Here is a 22,485-nt window from a genome sequence, read left to right on the forward strand (position 1 = left end):
ATTAACTGAGGGCTATTCATATTAACTTCCTCACAGTCTGGCACTTTTTTAGAGGCCTACTTACGAAGAATCATTATCTTTGACTTCTCTGGATTCGAACCCAGGATCTCCGCTTTGGAATCCAGTATACGCTAAACCACTCTGCTCATCACATCTCTTAGTAGAATATGCATTTACCTTTACTCATTATTTATGTATTACCCTGATTTTTAAACTTGAAGTTGAAAAAAGCAATAAAAGAAAGACATGATGTTCAATGCAAAATCCCTTTATTAAGTAACACATATTCGTCAATTAACTAATATTACTAATCAATATAACTAATATTTAGAACGTGTTCCACTTAAGTAAAATTACTTATACATGCAACTAAAAAGTAAAGTAATCGCCTATTTTTTCAGACAGAGCTTTGTGTTTAACTAACAAGTTTAGTGTCTTGAGTCGGTGGAGATAACAAAAAAAAAAGGTAATTAATATTAGATAACTTAATAGCCAAAATACAAAAGGATGAATTGCGAAGCAGAATTATAGACAAGCTACTTATCTAACGTGAGTACCCTACGTTTCAAGTGTAATTTATTAATTAAGTAGACTTTCATAGATTTTTGAATGAATTATTCAAGAAAGTAAGTCACAGAACTTGAATTAGTGATCTTTTATTTGTGCTTATTTGGTAAGTTAAGAATAGGACTTGAAAAGATGAACAGATTAGAATCGTTTGGCCACTAAGATTAATTGATTTGAACAGTGCTTCCAAAATTGGGTATTTTTATACTTTTTCCAATATATATTATCCGTTAATTCTTCGCCTCATCGACTCATTGTTGTTCTGCCCTACCTGTTGTAAGCTCTATCAACATTTATACTGCTTCATCCTCATCCAGCCTTGGTAAAGGAACTATAAAGTCCCTTTGTTTTAAGTAATAAGCAAACGTTAGCTACAAAGAAGAAACTTAAAATATGGAAATTGTTAAATTAAAATTCTTTTTAAATTTATTCTAGATATAACAGCGTGATTGTTAAGACAATGCACTCCCATTCGTTCCTAAAGTAGTAAGTAGCCATTAATATTTATCAAACACATACTTACCTTTACAATCTAAAACAAAATTTATTTACAATATCTTTATAATGATGGCATTAATTCGTATTTTCAAAGAGTTGGAGTAAATTAATTGTTAGACCTTATTTAGCTTTTATTTTATCTAGCAGGTTCTTCGTACATTAATTACTCAGATGGTCGTTTAAAACTAATTTTTAAAACAGGGCACCACAAGCAATAATGTACCACATTCTAATTATATATTCTTAATTATTATAAATTTTGTTGAACTATAATGCTGTACAGAAAGAAAAGCTGACAAGAAGGAGAAGAATGAAAATAAAAATATGGCTCATCAAGGCAATGGTGCTCTATTTGTGATCCTGACTAAATACTCCTGTTTTGGCTCCAATAAAAAGCCATATTTATATTCTATTTCTTCGAATTTCACACCGGTTTCAAACTTGTACCTTCTAATTGCTGTAGAGACTGCTATTTTTAAGGATGCCATTGCGTAGACACTTCCTGAGAAGAAAATTGTATTTATAATTAATATAAAATAAAAATCAGAATCCATAAAATATTCAAATATAACCAATCTAAGTCATTGTAAATTTTTATACCTGGACAAGATCTTGGGCCCAAGCTAAATGGAATATAACTTCCTTTTGGTCTTCTAGCACACTCTTCTGGTAGGAAATGATCTGGATAGAATTCATATGGATGTGACCAAAGTTTTAGATTTCTATGTAGAGTGTACAATATAATGAAGAGTGTAGCACCCTTAGGCAGTTTATAATCACCTGCAATCATAACAAACACTAATTTGCAGAACAAAGTTTAAATAAATAAGCTTTTTAAATAAGATTGGTTACCAACATATAATTTAAATATGAGGTTAAGTTCATTGGAAATGTTAAGAACGAATTCAGTTATCAAACACAAAAGAATCTTCCGTTGAAGATTAGGCACCAAGATATCTAAAGCGTCATAATTAAAGTTAAAATAATTTATTTATAATCAATCAGGAAAAAGCCTTTCTTAGAGATGAGTATATCTCCAAGTATAAGGTCTAATATAAGAAATATATAAAGAATATATAAATATTGAAGGTCTAAAAAATATAGAATCAAAGTATAGGAACGAACCTATACTATAAAATGTGTTAATTCCTAATACCTAATAAGTTTTGAACTAGCAGCTGATAATTTGAAAGCTAACACTACATTCTGGATTAACGAGATTGGATTTGACTGTCTGCACTAACTGTTATCGACCTATTAATCACAAGACACGTAATAGTCACAACTATGCACTAGAGACTCCAAGAGTACCGGCAGTAAATAATCCGAGAGTGAATTAGAACTTCGCCTTCAATTGCAACAACAAAAAATTAAAATTCGGGTAATGAGTGAATCTTGTAGTTCCGACATTAAACGAAGCTTTAAATTAGGCAATTGCTTGAACGCCATTTTTCTTTAGCAGATATTATTATTATTATTATTATTATTAATTTATTTGTCTTTAAAGCCTAAGCCTTTTACAAACGGAGTGTCAATAAGCAAATTTCATACATAATATAATAATTAAATTAAATGATCAAACTTGATAATAAAAGTAAAATAAAAAATAATATCATTAATGAAATTAAAATAAACAGACAAAAAAGTAATAAAAATAGTATAATAATATTTATAGATGCTGTCTAAAGGAAACAAATATATAAAACCTGTTTAAAACACAAAAACAAAACTTTAACAACTGAAATTATTCATTTAGTAAAAATGACCTTAACTTTAATACATTAAACCTGTAATTATAAACAATAAGTAAATTTTGCTTTTTCGCAACTATTCATTAATTCTAATAAATTTCTTTGTACATTAGTGGGCAGATTACTATTGAAATAATGAATCCTTATTGAGGCATATAGAGGACAAACAACAAACAGATGCAAGAAATCCTCCTCAACGTGCACATCACAAACTGTACACAACAATTTACAATTTATGATATAAATGGATTTCTATAAAGATATATCGATAAAATATTTATTAGAAGTTCGCATCTGAGCAATCACCCTAGTTACCCTAAAGGGTTGTCTTATATTAATATACTCTTGAGGTACTCCAGCCAAGAGTGGTAGGCTATTATAAAAATCACTAAAACGGGAATATTCAAGAGATTGCCTATCTAATTGGAGCAAATTAGTTTGAAGTTTTGTCACAATCTCTCCAGCAGAAAGTCCATTGAGATCTGACGCTTCAAAAGAAACACCGTATTTGCTCAACCAAACTCTCAACTGAAGAAACCAGTTATATTTCACAGGAGCAGTTTTATCAGATAATAAGAAACATTTGAATTTATATAAAGTAGATTTGCATACCTTCCAATCGCAGTTTTTTAAAAAATATGTAGCAACTGATTGCAACTAATTTCAATTGTTTTCTCACCTAAGTCTATATCACTTGTTGGTTTCCTGAAAATACCAACTGGGCAATAAAGTCTCATAACTTCCTTCAATATCCTGGTCAAATACTCCATTTTGGAGAGTTGTTCCCAAGTAGGTTCTATTTCAGGACTATCTCCAAAAATATCAATCTGTTCTCGATAGACTGCTTCTTGATGTTCAGGAAACACGGCCAATAAAAACAATGTATAATGCAATGTTACAGCCGATGTATCGGATCCCTATAAATATTTTGTTTCTTAAGAAAATCTCTTTTGTTAGTCTATTATTGATGTAAACAATACCAAAAATTTACTTACTGCAATAAAAAAGTCAGTGGCTAGCTTTCCTGAGTCTTCAAAAGAGAGTTTGTCTTTTGTAGCTTTTTCTAACAATACGTCTGAGTAGTACTGAGGTAATGATTGGTCATCTTCTAAATCAAATTAATAGATTTTGCATTAAAACAATAGAAGAAACAAAAGGAGACCGCTAAATTAGTCAAGAAAGTACAATCAAGACTTTAGCTATAAGTGTATGTTTTAATTATTTTTCAAAGCATTAATAGAAAAAATATGGCCAATCTCCTTTTTTTTCCCTGATCTAATGTTTGCAGACTCATTTTTAGCGAATGTTCTGAGAGGAATATTTTAAAAATCTTAAATGAAATTCTCAATCTTCCGTTCAGATACCATCAGGTGAATACGTTAAGAATAGTTTTGTATTAAAATAAGTTAAATGGGTTGATCAGTACTTTTGTAATTTTAAATGAATCGAGGAAGCCTTTGCCATCAAAAGTATTTCTGTAAAATAGCATTTTAAAATTATGAACTTCACTCACGTAAAAGTATACAACTTTCTAACTTCTAACATAATGTCGGCCAACAGAAAAATGAGAATTAGAAAATGTCCCTGTACCTGTTAATTCGATTATTTAATTAAGATTAATATTTTAATTACCTTTCTTTTTTCTTCTACTTTAGAATTACTGTTAAAAATTAAATTCACCAAAACAATAATTTTTATTAGTAACTTTTGAACATAATAATAACAATGATTGCAAAACCGAAGCACAATATTATAAACAGTCAACAAAATCTCTTTGACGGCCATCGCAGAGCTCTACCATCTAGTACTAGTCCGCAGTAAATTTAACGAAGGTTCGCAATCTTCGCTAGCAGATGCAGCGTTTAAAGAAGTATAAAGTGAAACTTAACAATAATGTGAAACAACACATAAAGAAATTTGAAGTAACCGCCTGAAACCTCTGACCTTTAGTGATTCGTAGAACTTTATGAATTTAAAACCTATGGAATGTTTAAACTAAATCTTTATTTAATTTTAATTTTAGCTTTATTTAAATTGTCAAATTTGAACGAATGCAATACTTTCTCTTCTAAGTAGCAATAAAATTTAGAAATAAATATTCCATACTTATATTTACTGGACTCAACAAATTAAAGTGAATTAATCTTGTAAATAAATTAATTAAACTCTAGCTATTAGAAAATAAAAAAATCTTACCTTGCATTAGTTTCCTATTCCTTAATCTGCCTTGGAGGAACTGAAAAAAAGAAGCTCTAAAAGACTTTTCTAAACATTTATTATCAAAATTCCTTTAGTTCCATAACTTTTGAGATTAGCACAAAAGTTAAATTGTTGAATAAGATCGTACACTGTTTATCAAGAAGTTATTCAGTCATAAATAAATCAGTCCATCAAAGAAATTGTTAACACTGCATGCTTAAGAATAGATAAACAATTATTAAGCACCATATTCAGGATTATTTTGCAAGCAAGGACACAGGCAAGGATTAATGCTCGATTAAAGTGTAGAAGATATCCTATTAAGAGTTTTTATTATTTCGAAAGTGGACACAAGTCCTGTACCAAACCAGGGATAAAAGGCAAAGATCTCGAGCAGAACAATGAAATATTTAACTTATGCTTCAGTATGTTATAAATTTTCGCTCGAAACTAACCAACGCTCGTCAAGTAAGTAGAAAAAGAAAACCTGAAGGTCTCTCAAGAGAAAATGGAAATCCGGTTTGATACTCATTCTCATGATAGATGCTTCCAGCCGGGAGATAAAGTCCTCGCTTTACTTCCTGTTCCTGGAAATTCTTTAAAAGCAAGGTATATGGGACCCTATACAGTTGAGACCAAACTTAGTGATGTAAATTATGTAATCAATACATCAGATAGTCAGAGAAATCAACAATTGTGCCACATAAACATGCTAAAAAGGTATGTAGAAAGAAGCACTTCACAAGAACCAACAAGGTCTGTTTTTATGGTAAATGCTGCAGATAAAAGGGGCACTACTTATATTTTGAGCCTTGGCAACACTGAGTGATGTCAGGTGTTATCTGACGTTTCCACCAGAAAGTTTGACATTTTTGACCATAACCTTCTTCAGAACGTTTTGTTATTTGAGCGCGATTTGTGTTGTTTACAGTCACTTGAAAATTGAGTATCAGCAAAAAAAATAGAATTAACTCGTGAAAATTTTCGTGCAATGATTTATTACGACTTTCGACGTGGATTATCAAGACAGGAGTGCATCGATCAATTTACTTCCATTTTTGGCGAGAAAGCCCCATCCTTTGCCACTGTGAAACGCTGGTATAACGAATTCAATCGTGGTCGTCGTTCGCTCACCGACGAAAGTCGTGAAGGTCGTCCAAAATCAGTTGTGGTGTCAGAAAACATTGATGCTATATAAAATATTGCAAGATCATTTAGCCGTGAAAAAGGTTTGTTCTCGTTGGATCCCACATAATCTGACAAAATCTCAAAAAGATGCTCGTGTCGATTGGTGCTTAAGAAATGCTTAAGAAATTACAATGGCGGTGCTTCAAAAGACGTGTATAAGATTGTAATACGTGACGAATCACGGATATATGCGTATGAGCCGGAAAATAAACAGCAGTCGACTGTATGGGTGTTTCAAGATGAACCAAATCCAACAAAAATTGTTCGCGCTCGAAGCACTTCGAAACAAACGGTCGCCTGTTTTTTACGGAAAAACTGGTCATGTGGCAACAGTGCCTTTAGAGGAACGTAGAACGGTCAATTCTGAATGGTACACAACCATATGTTTGCCGGAACTCTTTGATGAAATAAGGAAAACAAACAAGCGCCTTCGGATCATTCTTCATCAAGACAATGCCAGCTGTCACACACATCTCCTCTAACAACCGACTATTTGAGCACTCAAAAAATCGAATTAATGGGTCATCCGCCGTAGAATCCTGATTTGGCACCAAATCACTTCTTTTTGTTTCCGAACGTCAAGAATAAATTACGTGGACAACGATTTTCGTCGGCAGAAGAAGCCGTTGATGCATTCAAAAACCATGTTTTGGAGGTGTCTCAAGCGGAATGGAAAAAAATGCTTTGACAAGTGGTTCGAACGCATGCAGAAGTGTATAGATCATAAAGGAGAATATTTTGAAAAACAATAAAGCCATTTTCATTTTTTTACCTTGAAGATTCTCAAAGAACTCAAAATAAAGCAACTGATTTTGAAAAATCAACATCTATTTTCCGACAGCCCTACACGCACCAATATGATTTACCATGATATAATAGTCACGAATACAACTCCAATTAGACAACATCCTTACTGGATAAATCCCTTTAAACATCGTATAATGGATTCAGAGAATGACCTAATTGAACCCAGTCAAAGCGAGTGGAGTTCTCCACTGACAACTCCCTTCGTCTCTGCACCGATTACCGGAAGCTTAATAAAGTAACGAAAGCGGATTCATTTCCAATACCACGAGTAGACGACTGCATAGACCAAGTAGGTCAAGCAGAATTTATGATCAAAATAGATTTGCTTAAGTTGTTCTGGCAAGTTCCTTTGACGGACAAGGCAAAGGAATTATCAGCATTTGTTACATCTAGTAGGTTTTTTCAATACAAAGAATTCTCCAGCTACGTTTCAAAGCTTAGTAAATTTAATAATTCATGGAGTGACTGGCTGCGAATGCTACATAGATGATGTACTTCATCACAATTCGTGGGAAGACCATCTAAGAGCAATCCAAGAAATATTTAATAGAATTTCTCGAGCCAACCTAACGATCAACTTGGCCAAGAGAGAGTTTGGGTATGCGAAAATAATATTTTTTTTTTTTGACACATCATAGGACATGGTCAAATAAGGCCTGTTCGATCCTCGAAAGGATGTGCGGCCCCCCTGGCCTAGAATTTATCTGTTGGCGCTAACAGCGCATCATTTCCCAGTTGGCAGAACTGGTGAAAAAGGATGGAGAGGGGGCTCCAGCTTGTGCTGGGACCATGAGCCAGTTGCCCTTTGGGCTTCTCAACGGTTGCGTAGTCTGTGTCACCTTTTATTTCAATTGCAGCTATGTCAAGATGTCCAGCTACACCGGTGTAGGTCCCCTGACATGTGTCTCCTTAAAGAATGTAATATAATTATTTAATGTCCATTAATGTTGCGAAGTCTGTCAAGGTTAATAATTGTAATAACAAGGGAACATAAATTGTAATGAAAAGCCAAGCACGTGATAATTGTAATGGTATGTCTCGTAAGGTACCAAATTGTAAGTCCTTTTAATGTATATTTTGTATGGTCTAGACCACATTATGTGTGTTTTTGTACAACTGAATTATCTAAAAATATATTATCATTTTCTATTCCATTCTCTGTTAGTATTCTGAGTGATGGTGGCGTCCCCCACCCTTTCCAACCTTTAATATTAGTTTATCATAATTCTCATTTTCAGTTTGCTCTCCCAATTTATTTCCTTTTAATATCTTTTTATTTCACTAATTGCCCCCCTCCTTCATCTATTTTTCAAGGCCAATCGATGCTAAAGTGCGAAATACAACGGACTTCCTGGTCCCAAAGAATAGAAAGGAATTGATGAGGTTTCTAGGAATGGCAGGCTACTTTCGAAAATTTTGTAGAAACTTCTCCACCATATCAGACCCACTTACACACCTCTTAAGAAAAGAGGCGACCTTTTGCATGGTCACAAGAATGTGAAAAAGCTTTTGAGAGAATTAAGGCTATACTCTCGAAAAAGACCAGTGCTGTCAGCGTTACAATTTGGAAAGCAATTCAAATTAGCAGAGGATGCAAGCGATACGGGGGCTGGAGCTGTGCTCTAACAAGAATATGCCAACGGTGTTGATCATCCAATCTATTACTGAAAAAAATTCTCGAGACATCAACAAAATTACTCGACAATCGAGAAAGAATGCCTGGGTCTAATATTAGCTTTACAACATTTTGAAGTATATGTAAACTCAACAAGTGAACCAACTTTAGTATTAACTGACCATAAACCCCTTCAGTTTATGAATAATCGTTATAAAATTGATGGTCAAAATTTTGAAGGTGGGAAGTGTTATGGCGAGAACCATAGAAATAAGAAGGTTATGAACGCTGAAGAAGGGTTTTTTATTGTTTGAGAACCGTATGTAACCAATTTTTTACTGTGTATTTGTTTCTTCTTTTAAATAAAGTTTTTGTTAAGTATTATTATTTGGTATAATAATATAACACTTATTATTTAAAATTGTACGCCCTATCTCATTGCACATTCATCTAGTTAGTATAAGTCTTTACCATTATTTATACAGTACTTACCTCGTTACATAAGATCCAAAATGGTTTTACCATTTGGTTAAAACGTCTGCCACGCATATAAAATTTCGTAAATGTCAAGCTTATATTATAAGGAGTTTGAACAATAGATTTCACAATCAATCCAAAACACCTGGTGAAGTAAATACTGTCTTAGAAAGTTCATTAAAGAGCAATGATCCATACAAATAATATTGCCAGGAAAAAAAAGAGATTCTCTTACTTTTCTAAAGTTTCTTTTAATTTAATTCCATCATTTTCATTCAAATTTATCTCACATCCAAAACTTGTAACTGAAAAATTAATGTTGTAGTCAGACGTCTTTTTTATTCTATAATGTCATACAATTGAATTAACCCTAAAAGAGGTGTTTAGTGTCGTCGAAGTAAAAATCTTGAATAGTTTCAATTCTTTTTGCATGAAGATCGCATGTTTAGAGGAGATGATACTTCTGACAGAATAACACTAACGTTTAAATGAATAAACATCTATGCACATGTCAATTAAACGAATTTACTTATTACACGTTAGTTTTATTCAGTCAGAAGTATCATCTCCATTAAACATGCGATCATCTATGTAAACAAAATTTAAAAAATAGCAACTTAATAGTTAGATTGTGCCCTCCATATTGGGATCTTATTTTCTCTTGCTGTGAATAAGTCAAATGACATTAAATTTTTCGTATTTGAGTTTCCCATAAATATACTGTTTTTCGAAATGAACAACAAGTTAATTTGCCAAATTATTGTATTATAAATTTTGTAATTATATTTATAAACTACTTAGGTTCTCAATTATAAAAAAATTGTTTGAAAAAAAGCGGTATGAATTTAAAAAAGCTAGTATATTTTTGTATTAACAATTTTTAAACTTACCACACAAAACCTCCATAGCGAAATTTACGGTAAAACCTTTTAAATTGAATTCCAGGCCTGTCTCAGCATGCTTCTTCATCATATTACATATCTTCAATGCTTTCTCTTGAAACACACTAATATTTGATTCTACCATTTTTTTAGTGATCAATTTATCCAAAGGTTTGCGTAATTCATGCCATTCTCTGCCTGCAATAGTAATAGTGTAGTAAGGCGAAGGTATAGGACCTCATTTTCTATAAAGTCTCAATCAACCATATAGAGTTGAGCTCAGAAGCACTCTTAGAACAGGCACTTCTTCAGGCAAAAAAGAAATAGATTTTCTTAAAAAGATTTGAAAACAATATTTTCGCAGTCTTCTTCGAGAACATCTTCACATCTCGAATTTAGAAAAAGACAAAAAATGCTACTTTGTTTTTTTATTTCTTGTAAAAGCGCATTTGTTTATTTTACTATTTCATTCTATTATTCTTCAAAGCCACTTACCGTTTCTGACGAACAAACCATTTCCCAACAATCGTAAGCGTTCGTAAATATTATCTTTTTGCAAAGCGTCTGGATTGGAGAGTATTTTCTGCACAAAAATGAAAAGTTTTAATTTTACCAACGTATTTAATCCTCATTATTATTAGAGAAGTAGGGCCTTTTTTAAAAAAAATGCATATTAGTGGAAGTAGAGCCTTAAAAAAAATCGAATGTCTCTAGCAGACAAATAATCTAGAGAGCTCATTCCAAAATCTGTAACGAACAAAGCCCATAAGTACGCTCCGATTACGAAAATAAACAGCAGAGCGCATCCAACAATTAATTTTTATATAAAACACAACTAAAAGAGTAGAAATAAGCAAACTGCATACCTCTATATGTGTTGGATTTCCGATACAGATGACAAGTTTAGGACCTAACCATATTCTACCAATCATATCTCGGGTTAAATAACCATTAAAAAATGAGGTGAAGACTTTAAATACCTCTGCACAAAAGAAAAACAAAAATGCAGATATTTCTCCTTTTCTACAAAAAAATGAAATAATCTAAATTTTCATATTCATTGCATGCAGCGTTCAGTTGTAGATTCAGCAGGATACCTCATTTTGAAAGAAGGGTAACATTATTTTTCAAATGCTCTATACCAGGGGTGACCAGCTTTTCTGTAAATAAGATCTATTTTTTATCTTAAAAATGTGTCGCGATCTACTTGTTGTCATAGGCGTAGTCTAAGGGTGTGAAATGCATACTATGTTTATACACTGTGTTTATAAGGTGCATTCCAGCGAGGAATGGGTAGATAAGTAAAATATATTATTTTTTAAATCACTTATTAAGTTTTCGAGATATATGCTCATGAAGAAAATAGATTTCCAGACCCAACTTTTGACAGCAGCATTCCGTGCATGCGGTACCTCTGAAAATTCGATTTTCCGACACTTTTTCAAGATAGATATTTATTAACTTAAAATGCAATTTAATTTTTTTATCAACTGCAATGTATAAGTTGTTGTACTATTTGTACGTAAATATGAAAAAGTTGTTATAAAAATGCACAGTATGGCTGATAATTTGATTTCAATATTTCACTTTCGCGTTTTTGTTTTTTTGGACCAGGAAAATTTATCATGAAAGAATACCCAGAATGTATTAAACTATTGCTAGAAAGATTTGTCTTCTACAATCGCTTCAAAGTCCATGGTACCGGGAATTCCACCCCAGACATTGCGAGCGATCGACCAAAACTGGCCTCGCGATCGACTTGTTGGCCACCAAGAACGCTGGGAAGGAAAGAAGTGATTCCAAGAAAATGCTGTTCAATCCTGTTCTTCAAGGTCACGTATAACATAATTTGGTACTTTTCCATTAGACGGGCGCAAATATCGCCAATTGTGAACCAAACGCGAGCCAAGTCAACGGAAAAAAGTCGAAAACGTTTAACTATAAACAAATATTAATTAATAGTAAGCAAAACAAGTTCAACTATAAACAAATATTAATTAATAGTAAGCAAAACAAGTTCAACTATAAACAAATATTAATTAATAGTAAGCAAAACAAGTTCAACTATAAACAAATATTAATTAATAGTAAGCAAAACAAGTTCAACTATAAACAAATATTAATTAATAGTAAGCAAAACAAGTTCAACTATAAACAAATATTAATTAATAGTAAGCAAAACAAGTTCAACTATAAACAAATATTAATGAATTGTAAAGAAAACAGTTTTACCCAATACTGTTTTTCGCTTGCGCCCGGCTAACGGAAAAGTACCCATAATTTTTATATTTCCTTAAGGAGTGTAAGCCTTGCCGAAAAAGTAAGTATCGAATTAAATTCATAACCTAAAAGTTATGAATGGTGCAGTGAACTTAAGAAATTCTTAGAGCGAGCTGTCAGATTTCCTAAAGCATTGTATTCGGTAAGAATTCATTATTTAAAAATAAAATAAAAAAATTGTAAAAATGAACTAGTTAAAAAAAGTCTGTTTTAAACAAGCCTAACATCTCTCAATGGCTACTACAGTGCAGTTAAACATTTTCAAATCTACATTTTTGGCCCTAAAATGACTTCAGTAATACATCCTTAAGCTGTAAGTAATCCAGTGGCGTGTCAAGTGCTATCTTTGTCCATCTCGTTGTACATAAATTGCTGCTTTAACTTTAAAACGTCATGGCAATCTAAATATCCTCTGTCAAATTGAATGTTTGAACAAACTGTATCATTTAAAATATACCTTCTAAAGATTTAATTCCAGCAAACATCAAACTGTTTCCAATAATCGGCAATGGTTTAGGCCCAGGAATGTTGGCTACCATATTTGCTGCACGAATAGTCCATAGAATGTACTTTATGATATACCAAAAACAGAAACTCGCAGCGAGTATTAGAACAGTAAAGCCTAACATCTTTTCTAAAATGAGACGAATACAATCAAATGACCATAATATATGAGTCTGAAATGTGCATGGTTATGACCTTGGGGTCACGCTGTATTGCACAACTGCAAGGGTAATCCTTAACGCAAAAAAAAAAAAAAAATTAGTTTTCCTTTGTTTTCTTTGAGTCTGGTGCGCAATTACCTTGTAGGAGGAATACGAAATAAGGTTCGGAACTCACTTTTTGACTCATCACGTCATATTCCCAGCTCAATTTGTCTTTGTTCTTTTATGGGAGAAGTACTGTAAACGCAGTTTAATTCTTATTACCTTTCTTAAAAGGAAGTTCTCGTACAACTTTTAAAAGGAAGTATCTGTAATCGAGTTTAATTTCTCAAACGAAATTGCATACATTTTAATATTACTTAAATTTATCTACAGATACCTTCCACTTTTATCCGAAAATTTTCGCAAGATAATTGTTTTTATTTAGTTATTTAGAGCAAACAACCCTAAGCATTCTTTTAAAATATCTCTACAGTGGTAGTTGTCAGTTCCGCTGCTTCAACATACCAGTTTGTAATGAAAGTATTGCTTACATAAAATATTAAGTTTATCTGTAAATCAGATATGCACTTTTTGAGGATTGGAATTTTTTAGAAAACGACATTATCAATTCCTTTAAAATTTAGAATGATAATTAAAGAAATATTCAACTATTATTTTCATTATGAAGGATAAACTAACCAAAAAGTTAACAGGATTTATGAATTTAGGATACGAAATCTGGTGTAGTTTTACTCAAGTGGGATTCGAACTGGTGATCTCCCACTTACAAAGCCACGCTCTTGATCATTAGACCAGCATCCTGGCAAGATGTTCTTACCGTAATCACAGTTCAAGAAGTCTTGCATACGGTGGTACATTAAAATGATGTGATGGTTGCTTTTTATTTGATGATAAAACAAATTTATCCTGATTCACCCACAACCATTACATTACATTTCATATTTTAAAATGTTCAATTATTATTATTTTTGTTCTTTGCGTCGCTAATAACATTTTTTTTGCAGTCAGAGGACCTCCCAAAACTGGTGTATTTCTGGTGGAAAATTAATATCGAAAACCGTTCACGAATAGATAAAATTGTAACTTTGATCTAAAATATCTCGACTAATATTAGGGATATCGAAACGGGGTTAACGTCATTTTTTACAGTTTCTTATTTAGTTTTCATAATCATAGTCAAAACCAGTGGTCCTTATGAAACCCCAATCGGGTTTTTGGCCGTAAATCCGCCAAAAATAAAGATACAGCATCGGGGGTGGAAAATTTGTAAACTAGACCAAAAAAAAAAAAAAAACAACATATAGTTTACTTCGTACGTTTTTTCGAAATTCCGCTTTCTTAAAAAGTTATTTGCGATTGGTGCGTTTTAAATGGATCACCCTGTATATGAGAATTTCACCTTTTTTTTCTATTTAATTGTATGGCCTTGAATTTACCCATGATACTTTTTATTTATTCATGGGAATGATTCTAAAATAGAGGAGAAGATAGTTGAAAAAAAATTATAATAAATACTAGAATTTATTAGAATAAATATTAAAGAAGTATGAATGGATAATACATTTCAACCTTCTTAACTGAGTAACAAAGAGAAAAGTTGTGTGAGGAGGATTGGAATGCAGGGAAAAAGGAGGAAAAACCTGCAGCTAGTGTAGCAAGTTAGAATAGGATAATAAATACTGATGTATTCCAGACGCATTATAACGTGGCTTCGTCGAAAAATTGACAGTTGCCAGGCTTATTGCTCTTTCGTAAGATAGCAGAAGATTATACACATTTGAAAAAAAATATTGTTAGCAATTATTATTAGAACGTAGCACAATAGGGATATATGGTCGCAAAGTACTTTCCATATTAAGATACGGAGTAAAATTTAGTTTCTGGGTAAAAATTAATTAAAACAAAATGACTAGCTCGTTCTCTTGAACATAAAAAACAACCCATTCACAGCCTCATTTATACCACTTTTAAAGCTGGCACAAAGAAATCTATTTACTAAACCGACTAATTCTGCCATTTTATTATTGCTTTCTAGCTTAATATTAATTATTAACTTGAGAATTACGGGCACTATAGGGTATATTGGCTAAGTATTTTGAAGACAATAAACTTCTAATAACTACACTGATTAGTAAAGTTGATACAGTTGGGTCATTCCATGTCAAATCAACACGGGGTCTGAACCTCACCATCTCGGATTTTCTTGAAATTTGGCACATGTGTACTATTGGTATAGACTTGGAAAAATATGAAATTTTACTGTGATATGTCAACTGGTTTATGAGTTACAGGGCTGTAAAGTTGCCAAAAATGGGCCGAAAAACAGGGAACCCCGTGTTTTTGAATTACTGTAGAAGCTTTCCTAAGTGAGCTACAGACTTGGGATTGGTGTCATTTTATAGCATATATAATGCCCTTTCCTGTGATATGCGACACCATATGGGTTAGGGTTAATAAAGTTTGTTAAATTTAAATTTTAAATTTAAATTTTAAATTTTTTAAAAAGTACATATTTTAAAATTTTAAAATTAATTCTATGAATAGCTAATAGTGTTATGAATCACTGGGCAAAATATTAATTTGGGACGACAATGGCTTCATTGTTAAAAAAAATTAAGTCTAAAGCTCCAATCCGATTAATTCAACTCTGAATTCATGTTAATATAATAATGCTAATAATAATTCCACTAATAAGTCCAAAGTAAAACATACTGTTAAGTAATAGGATCTCTTTATTATTTTAAGCTTGAAAAGGCTTCATTTGTTTGATATGCATCACTTTCTAGAAGGACATATGTAAGTTCTTCCTGTCAGAGTCACAGGATCAATTTTTATCAAAACATCCACTACTGAGACCCAAAGAATATCAGCATTTCTTGGATACGAGATAATTTAGAGGGTCCAGCTGGATGAAGAAAAGTTACTTTTACTTCATCAAGTTCTTCATTTTTCTCTAAAACATATCCAAGCCACCAGTTTCTTTATAGACTACACTGATATAACCTGATATGTCGGCTAATTTTAGTTTATCAGGGAATTTTGAAACTTCCATTTCGCAAGCTTCTGAGTTCATAGAAAAGTTTTTAACCAATATTTTGGATTTACTTCTGGGAATGAAAGCATGGTATTGCTGTGTTCCTTTAATAGCCAATGCTTGAGCAAACCGATTTTTTAAAAAACACTCAGATTCAACATAGTCTTCCTGGGTTGAATATGCAAAGTCTATGTTGGTGATGTTTTCTACTGCCCACTCAAAAAGTTGTAGTGAAGTTTGGATTTGATTTCCATAGGGTCGTTGCAAACTGGCACGAGCTGCCAGTCTCTTTACCGAACCCCCTACGCCATCACAAGGCCCTTTGCCGACTTAAACCAACTTAAAGAGGCTGTTATCTCAGCCAAAGAAGACTGTTCTTAAACAAAGATATTGAATTGAATTATTTTTGTATAATTTGATTAACTGCATAATTTCATTAAAATAATATATTATAATTAATATGAATAATTACTGTAATCATAATTATTAATTCTAAAAATGATTTCAAAATCAATATTTTAAATCTTAATAATTATTAATTATGATTCATTGATTCATTATTACTATTTTCAATTTATTTATTACTTTAATTTTATTAAAATATATTTTCCATGAAAAGGAGCTTTAGTCTTAAATTTTTTTAACAATGAAGCCATTGTCGTCCCAAATTAATATTTTGCCCAGTGATTCATAACACTATTAGCTATTCATAGAATTAATTTTAAAATTTTAAAATATGTACTTTTTAAAAAATTTAAAATTTAAATTTTAAATTTAAATTTAACAAACTTTATTAATCCTAACCCATATGGTATCGCATATCACAGGAAAGGGCATTATATACGCTATAAAATGACACCAATCCCAAGTCTGTAGCTCACTTAGGAAAGCTTCTACAGTAATTCAAAAACACGGGGTTCCCTGTTTTTCGGCCCATTTTTGGCAACTTTACAGCCCTGTAACTCATAAACCAGTTGACATATCACAGTAAAATTTCATATTTTTCCAAGTCTATACCAATAGTACACATGTGCCAAATTTCAAGAAAATCCGAGATGGTGAGGTCAAAAATGGTCTTTTTTTGTGTTGATTTGACATGGAATGACCCAGTTAGTAAAGGCAGCTTTGCTTACCTAACTAGAATGCAGCTATTCGCCAGTTGCGGTCAGTCTAACTTTTGGGCAGTTCAGCTATTGTTTATTAACTGGCAATTACTCGCTCAAACGCCACTAAACAGAGTAAAGGGTCGGCTCCAGCTTGTTGTCCCTCTCCAGATCCACGAATTACACCGTCCCTATTTAGTACAATTAAACTTTCAAATTTCTATACTTTGTTTGTTACACTTACAAAATACAGAAAATATTAAATAATAATTATAATAACATTACTAACAGTGTAACTACATATAAATTGGCTTACCATATCAACATAAAATATAGGCCAACAATGACCAAAATAAATGAATAAAAGTAAAGGTTCCAACTAACAGACACCTAAGCTTTAACGCGTTGCATGTAAACATGAGAAACGGAATGCAATTGGAAAAGGACAGTGCACTAATATTATCGCGTGGCACTACCAAGTTGTTCTCAATTACGGTATTTCATTAAGAAATAAAACGTCCTCTTTCTGTTACATAAGACATTCATATCTAGTTTTGGTATCATTTATTCTGTACGTAATTATAATAGTCATAATATTTTACTAACAAGTTTTTATTACTTTTCCTACGAAACTAATGCAAAAAATTTTAAAAAAATAATTAAAATTCATTCTCCAAAAATAGATCATACTTTCAAGGTTGCAGTTTTGCTAAGGAGAATGAACTAAACGTTTAACTATTTATATATTTAATTAAGACTTTATCCCTTCTTTTTTATTTTTTTTATTTTCTCTATGTTCTTTTTTAGCATCGCCTTGTCAAACTTTCCATACAGCAGTTTTTGTTATGAAGGTGCCAATGGAACTAGAGAACACTCAGCTAATGTTTTCTACAGAGCAGTACTTACAGGTTTATTTATTTTATTTTTTTTTAAATTTTACTTATTTCTAAAATTATCTATGGAAAGAGATAAGTATTATACTTAAAATGTAGCTTGAAAAGATAAACGAAATCTGAAATTCAATCTTCATCTTTCATCTGCGCTACAATAATTTTTAATAACATTTTTAAATATAACTTTAACAGGAACAGTATTTAAAATTCATCTAATAACATGCTTAAAAATTGCAAATGAAAATTCCTTAAATCTAAAACTCATTTAAACGGTTCCCTATGTCACTTTAACCTTTACATATTGTTAACCAACCGAAAAATTGCTCTCAACTTTGGAAATCAACAATTAAATTTATTTAAAGTACAAAATTATAATAAATCTTACTAAATAATTACTTTTTCCTACTACAATAATATTATAACAATATTGAATAAAATTTTCTTCAACTTCAATTTTTTAATCAACGTTTCTTGTGCATTTTAAACCCCCCTCCCACAAAAAAAATTATTAGCTAATTTTGCAAGACAATCTTGTGGTAGGTAGAAAGGAATTGAAATCAGGAAAGTAGATTTTAATATTCAGGGTCTGCTGAACTGGTGCTTCTGATTAAGGAATGAAACGAAGAATTAGCATACTATCTCTGTCTTTGGAGAAGTAAAATCATTAATTTTATGAGCCTGTTATTAAAAGCATGGTACTAAACGTAGAGGATACAGAATAATTCGTTAATGTTCTAAGTAAAATATTAAATTTTTTTAATTAGTGAAAAACACATTTGTCAAACCGTTGATAAAGAAGGTTATTACTTTCTTTATAGTACCAGACCCTTAGAAATAAATTAATTTTCCAAAATATTGATTAAAAAAAAAAGAAAAGAAATAGTGTCTGACTGCTGCTTAAGCTGAACACGGTCGATAAGCAGAACCGTTAAAATAAATGCCTTAAGTTAATTGGATCTTTTCCTGAGTGGACGCCAATTCATTATGTTTTCAGCCCTCGGTGGGGCCTAATTTAGTCTAATTTATACACAACCTGTCGAAAAAAATTTACTGTCACCTGTTGGAAAAATATTTCCAATTCACCCATATCGAACATGAATTAAACAGTCAAAGTACGTATACCTCTTCTAATCCAAAATAATCTTTTAAAACCTTTAAAAATGTATTTTTTATGTACAACTTACATGAAGTTATGATATATTTTACTATAATAATTCTTGGAAGTTTCGAATTTTAAGAAATTCTGTTAGAGAAATCGATTGCTTCATTAATTAACATTTTTTATTTGAAAAATTATTTTTAAACTGCTTCTAAGACTTCTTTTTTTTTTTTTTAATCAGTTCCATTTCAAGTCTAGATGAGATTTAAAGATAACAGTAGCAATAATGTGTTTGAAGTATTCTGTAAAGTTTGATAAATTATTGCAGATAGTTTTATTTTGGAATAGGTTTTCTTGGGTTCCATTTCTGTGATTGTTGGGGTTTCTGTGCACCTACACTTACACTTGCAGCATTTGTCTTTATTAATTTTCTATTAAACAGATATTTAAGAAAACAAACCGCACAAACCAAATTACAACTTTTTTTTAAATTCGAAAATTCCTGAATGACAGCCTTAATTCTATGGAATTGTAAATTTATAGATACGAACAGCACTTAGTATATACTACTAACACTAATAAAACAAATGTAGAAACTTTAAATCTTATAAATAAACCATTCAGTGACAACTATTTTAAACATTTACGTTGCGACTCTTAGCAACAGGTTAACAAGGGAAAACTACCGGGTATTAAATACTGGCTAGGATATAGGGCGCAGTCTCACGAGACCACTAGTCGACTGGGTGAAGAAGAGTGGATATTGGGTACATTGGGATGCCCCTTGGTGGGGTCTGGTATGTGCTGGTCCGTAGAAGAAGGGAGGACTGTTGACAGGCAACTTAGAAGTCACACTGTTCACTGTTCAGTATTCCACTGTACCATTGCAGTATTTAGAGGCTGTCGCGGAAGTCTGTGGTTCGCCTATTCGGATAGTATAGGCAAGTTTTATTTTACGTATTAGATTATTTTGTTCACGAAATTTCAATTTTATATTTGTTTAATTGGTTTTTCATTGAAAGACTGAATAAAATTGGATGCGTTAACTACACAGCATCCAATTTCATCTACATAGTTGTTATTTATATTTTATAAAGAAAATGAATCATTTTTTATTTCTGAATGAATTATTAAGGAAAGAAACAATCATAAAACATAGAAATAAATTGAAGACGAGTGCTTTCAACAAACCTTTAGAATGATAGTTTTGTTCAGTATAAAATTCCACATGTTTTTCAATTAATATGAGCACATACTATTTTTCTAATAAGAATAATTAAGTACTTACTTATAACTTTATTTAAAAATATAGAAACATACATCTTTTTTCGCAGCGATACTAACGGTATATCGAATATCACTTAGAACGGTTTTGAAAACTGAGAGATTAGTTGCTTCTTAAAAAAATATTGTGGTCTGTGGAACTGTGAAGTCTCATTTTGACATCATATCTTGGTAGTCTAAAAGCATTAAACAGTAAGAAAGAAAAATAAGTAACTAAAAAAAAAAACAGATGTAGAAAATCATTTAAATGATCAGAAAATCAATTTCCCACTTCGAATGAAATTATTCACCTCTATTTTTGTTTTTAGAAAGTTAGGATGTGACCACACACCTTTTGTGGACCCAAAGTTCGCCACAGTGTTTTGCGTAAGGGGCTTTTCAAATGGAAAAGCGGACATCTGCAGCCAGAGTAATGGGGCCTTTCTGCAATCTCATTAGATCTAGTTGCTTAAGATTTATCATGGCACTTCATTCAACAGAGTACCGAAACAGGAATAAAATTTTCTCAGAGATGAACACTGAATCTCTAAAAATGAAATGTGTTTTCAAATGCTGGGAACAAAGTGAACAGCTTACCTTCCCATATTTCTTGGCCTTCTCAATTCATGATAACATAATGTTGTTCTTTTTGTAACCAGAATTGAACCTTTGATTGCACCTCGAAATAGACATTAAATCATCCAAAGAAGAATTTAACTCTTTATCAGGCAATTCTAACAGATAAAAAGCATTATGTGTAAACCAAGTGAGAATAAATTCAACAAACCAGAAGAATTTATTTTTAAATCTAAAATTAAATAATCGAAATAAATTATATAATTATTTGAATATCACACATTGTTTACCAGTTATTTGCTACAATATAATTTCCTATCGTTAGATTTTTGATGGACACCGTCAAGTGTCTATTTGTTGACATTATCTATTTTCATTCCAGTAAGTGACAGTTTTTCTTTAAAATAAGAATAGAAAAATAAAAATAAAGTAAAAAATATATATAAAGTGTATCATTTTTAATTAGTATTACGTGAAAATAAAATTTCAATTCTTTTTTTAAGATGGGAATTTCAACAAAAACAAATCCATTTTTTTCTCTTATCTTTTATCTTTTCTTTATGAAGAACATTTTACACATTACAATTTTTTAATGCTCTTGCTCAATATATATAATTTAATGCAGGTCTGCTGTAAAAGAAATTCAGCGTCATCTAGTTCTTCAATTTTTTCTTTAGATTCACTAGAGTGTTACCTTGCTAGCAAAAAATCTTTTTTTACGCTTCATATTAGCAAGGATATCGCAGAGTCATTTTGACTTTTATTTTGAACTAAAGATCGGAATACAAAAATAAGTCCTTCAGAAATAATCTGGGTACTCCTTTATAGAGTAGAACAGACACTATTCAAAAAATAAATACTCTTCTATTACATTTTGTACCATCTGGAGTTTCAGTTTACAGTATGATCTCTATTTATAATTATAAAAGGATCAAAATCAGACCATTAAATTAAGTGAAAAACTAAGTATTATAAGCTCATTTTATATGAGAGTGTTTTTCACTCTGCCTGTACTTAACCCCAAATTATAGCCTCTTTGTTTCTACAAAGCGGGTTACAACTAAAGGTAAAGGAAAAACGTTTTCAGTGGAGACGTACATTTTTCTACTTTGTCCGTTTTATAAGAATCTTGTAATTCTTTTAAAACGTTGTGAGTTCATTGCCAGTACAGGCATCTGGTTTTCGAATTATCTGTAGTCCATCAATTTTGGCCCTGCAAGTGATATTCCACGAAGGACAGGCATATAGTAAACATGGGTTTGACTACTAACTTGTATATCAACAACTTCAAGACCCCACTTTGATCAATTTAGATTCTCTGCTGTGTATAGGAGAATAGTGCTTGGATGGTTGCCTTGCCATTGTTAAATTCGATCCTCTACTTGAGGCGTACAGGTCTGGAACAAGAGTGTTACCTATGTAGATATCGGACAGAACTTGACCAAGTGTACTTGAATGAATTCCTGTCAATCGCTATGAAAGGAAAACGTCTTGACACCTAACGTTTAGAGAAGAGTTTCGGCTATAAAGCACATAGTTCTTGAATCACAATCAAAAATTGTTTTTAATTAGAGCTAGCACTTAGT

General features: G+C 31.7%; 2 protein-coding genes across 9 annotated transcripts in view; one reads left to right on the plus strand and one right to left on the minus strand.

Moving 5' to 3' along the window:
• Positions 1–247: 247 nt before the first annotated feature.
• Positions 248–21,083, minus strand: LOC141447140 (cytochrome P450 4c3-like). Of its 7 annotated transcripts, XM_074114375.1 has the most exons (13): positions 20,635–21,083; positions 20,405–20,520; positions 17,099–17,259; positions 10,850–10,965; positions 10,479–10,566; positions 9,993–10,181; positions 9,338–9,407; positions 9,118–9,247; positions 5,013–5,052; positions 3,812–3,924; positions 3,496–3,733; positions 1,666–1,845; positions 248–1,567 (listed from the first exon to the last, which is right to left on the minus strand). In XM_074114375.1, the coding sequence occupies exons 4-13, from the start codon at positions 10,913–10,915 to the stop codon at positions 1,398–1,400; spliced, it is 1,284 nt and encodes a 427-aa protein (XP_073970476.1). In that variant the 5' UTR covers positions 10,916–10,965; positions 17,099–17,259; positions 20,405–20,520; positions 20,635–21,083; the 3' UTR covers positions 248–1,397. The 7 variants fall into 7 exon arrangements, with proteins under 7 accessions (XP_073970476.1, XP_073970475.1, XP_073970477.1 ...); XM_074114374.1 differs by lacking the exons at positions 20,405–20,520; positions 20,635–21,083 and adding an exon at positions 20,349–20,365; XM_074114376.1 differs by lacking the exons at positions 20,405–20,520; positions 20,635–21,083 and adding an exon at positions 19,146–19,850.
• LOC141447138 (uncharacterized) overlaps positions 17,757–22,485 on the plus strand; it is a 59,122-nt gene continuing 54,393 nt past the window's right edge. The window contains exon 1 of one of the 2 annotated variants that reach the window (XM_074114361.1): positions 17,757–17,976. In XM_074114361.1, the coding sequence (XP_073970462.1) occupies positions 17,914–17,976 (63 nt within the window). In that variant the 5' untranslated portion in view covers positions 17,757–17,913. Of the gene's footprint in view, positions 17,977–19,864; positions 20,002–22,485 lie in introns of those variants that run through there. The other variant, XM_074114362.1, reaches the window with a different exon arrangement.

The sequence above is a fragment of the Rhodnius prolixus genome, unplaced genomic scaffold, assembly GCF_049639745.1.
Source record: "Rhodnius prolixus isolate KJV_2025 unplaced genomic scaffold, Rpr scaffold_7, whole genome shotgun sequence".
In the NCBI taxonomy this organism is placed as follows: domain Eukaryota; kingdom Metazoa; phylum Arthropoda; class Insecta; order Hemiptera; family Reduviidae; genus Rhodnius; species Rhodnius prolixus.

Bases quoted from the DNA above. Each gene is read 5' to 3' on its own strand.
- LOC141447140 (XM_074114370.1), bottom strand. From the start codon at position 12,892: ATGTTAGGCTTTACTGTTCTAATACTCGCTGCGAGTTTCTGTTTTTGG. The intron at 10,966-12,720 runs GTATATTTTAAA...TCTTTTGTGCAG, and splicing joins TGGAATTAAATCTTTAGAAG to AGGTATTTAAAGTCTTCACC. The intron at 5,053-9,117 runs GTAAGTACTGTA...TCTTTTTTTCAG, and splicing joins TTTGGATCTTATGTAACGAG to TTCCTCCAAGGCAGATTAAG.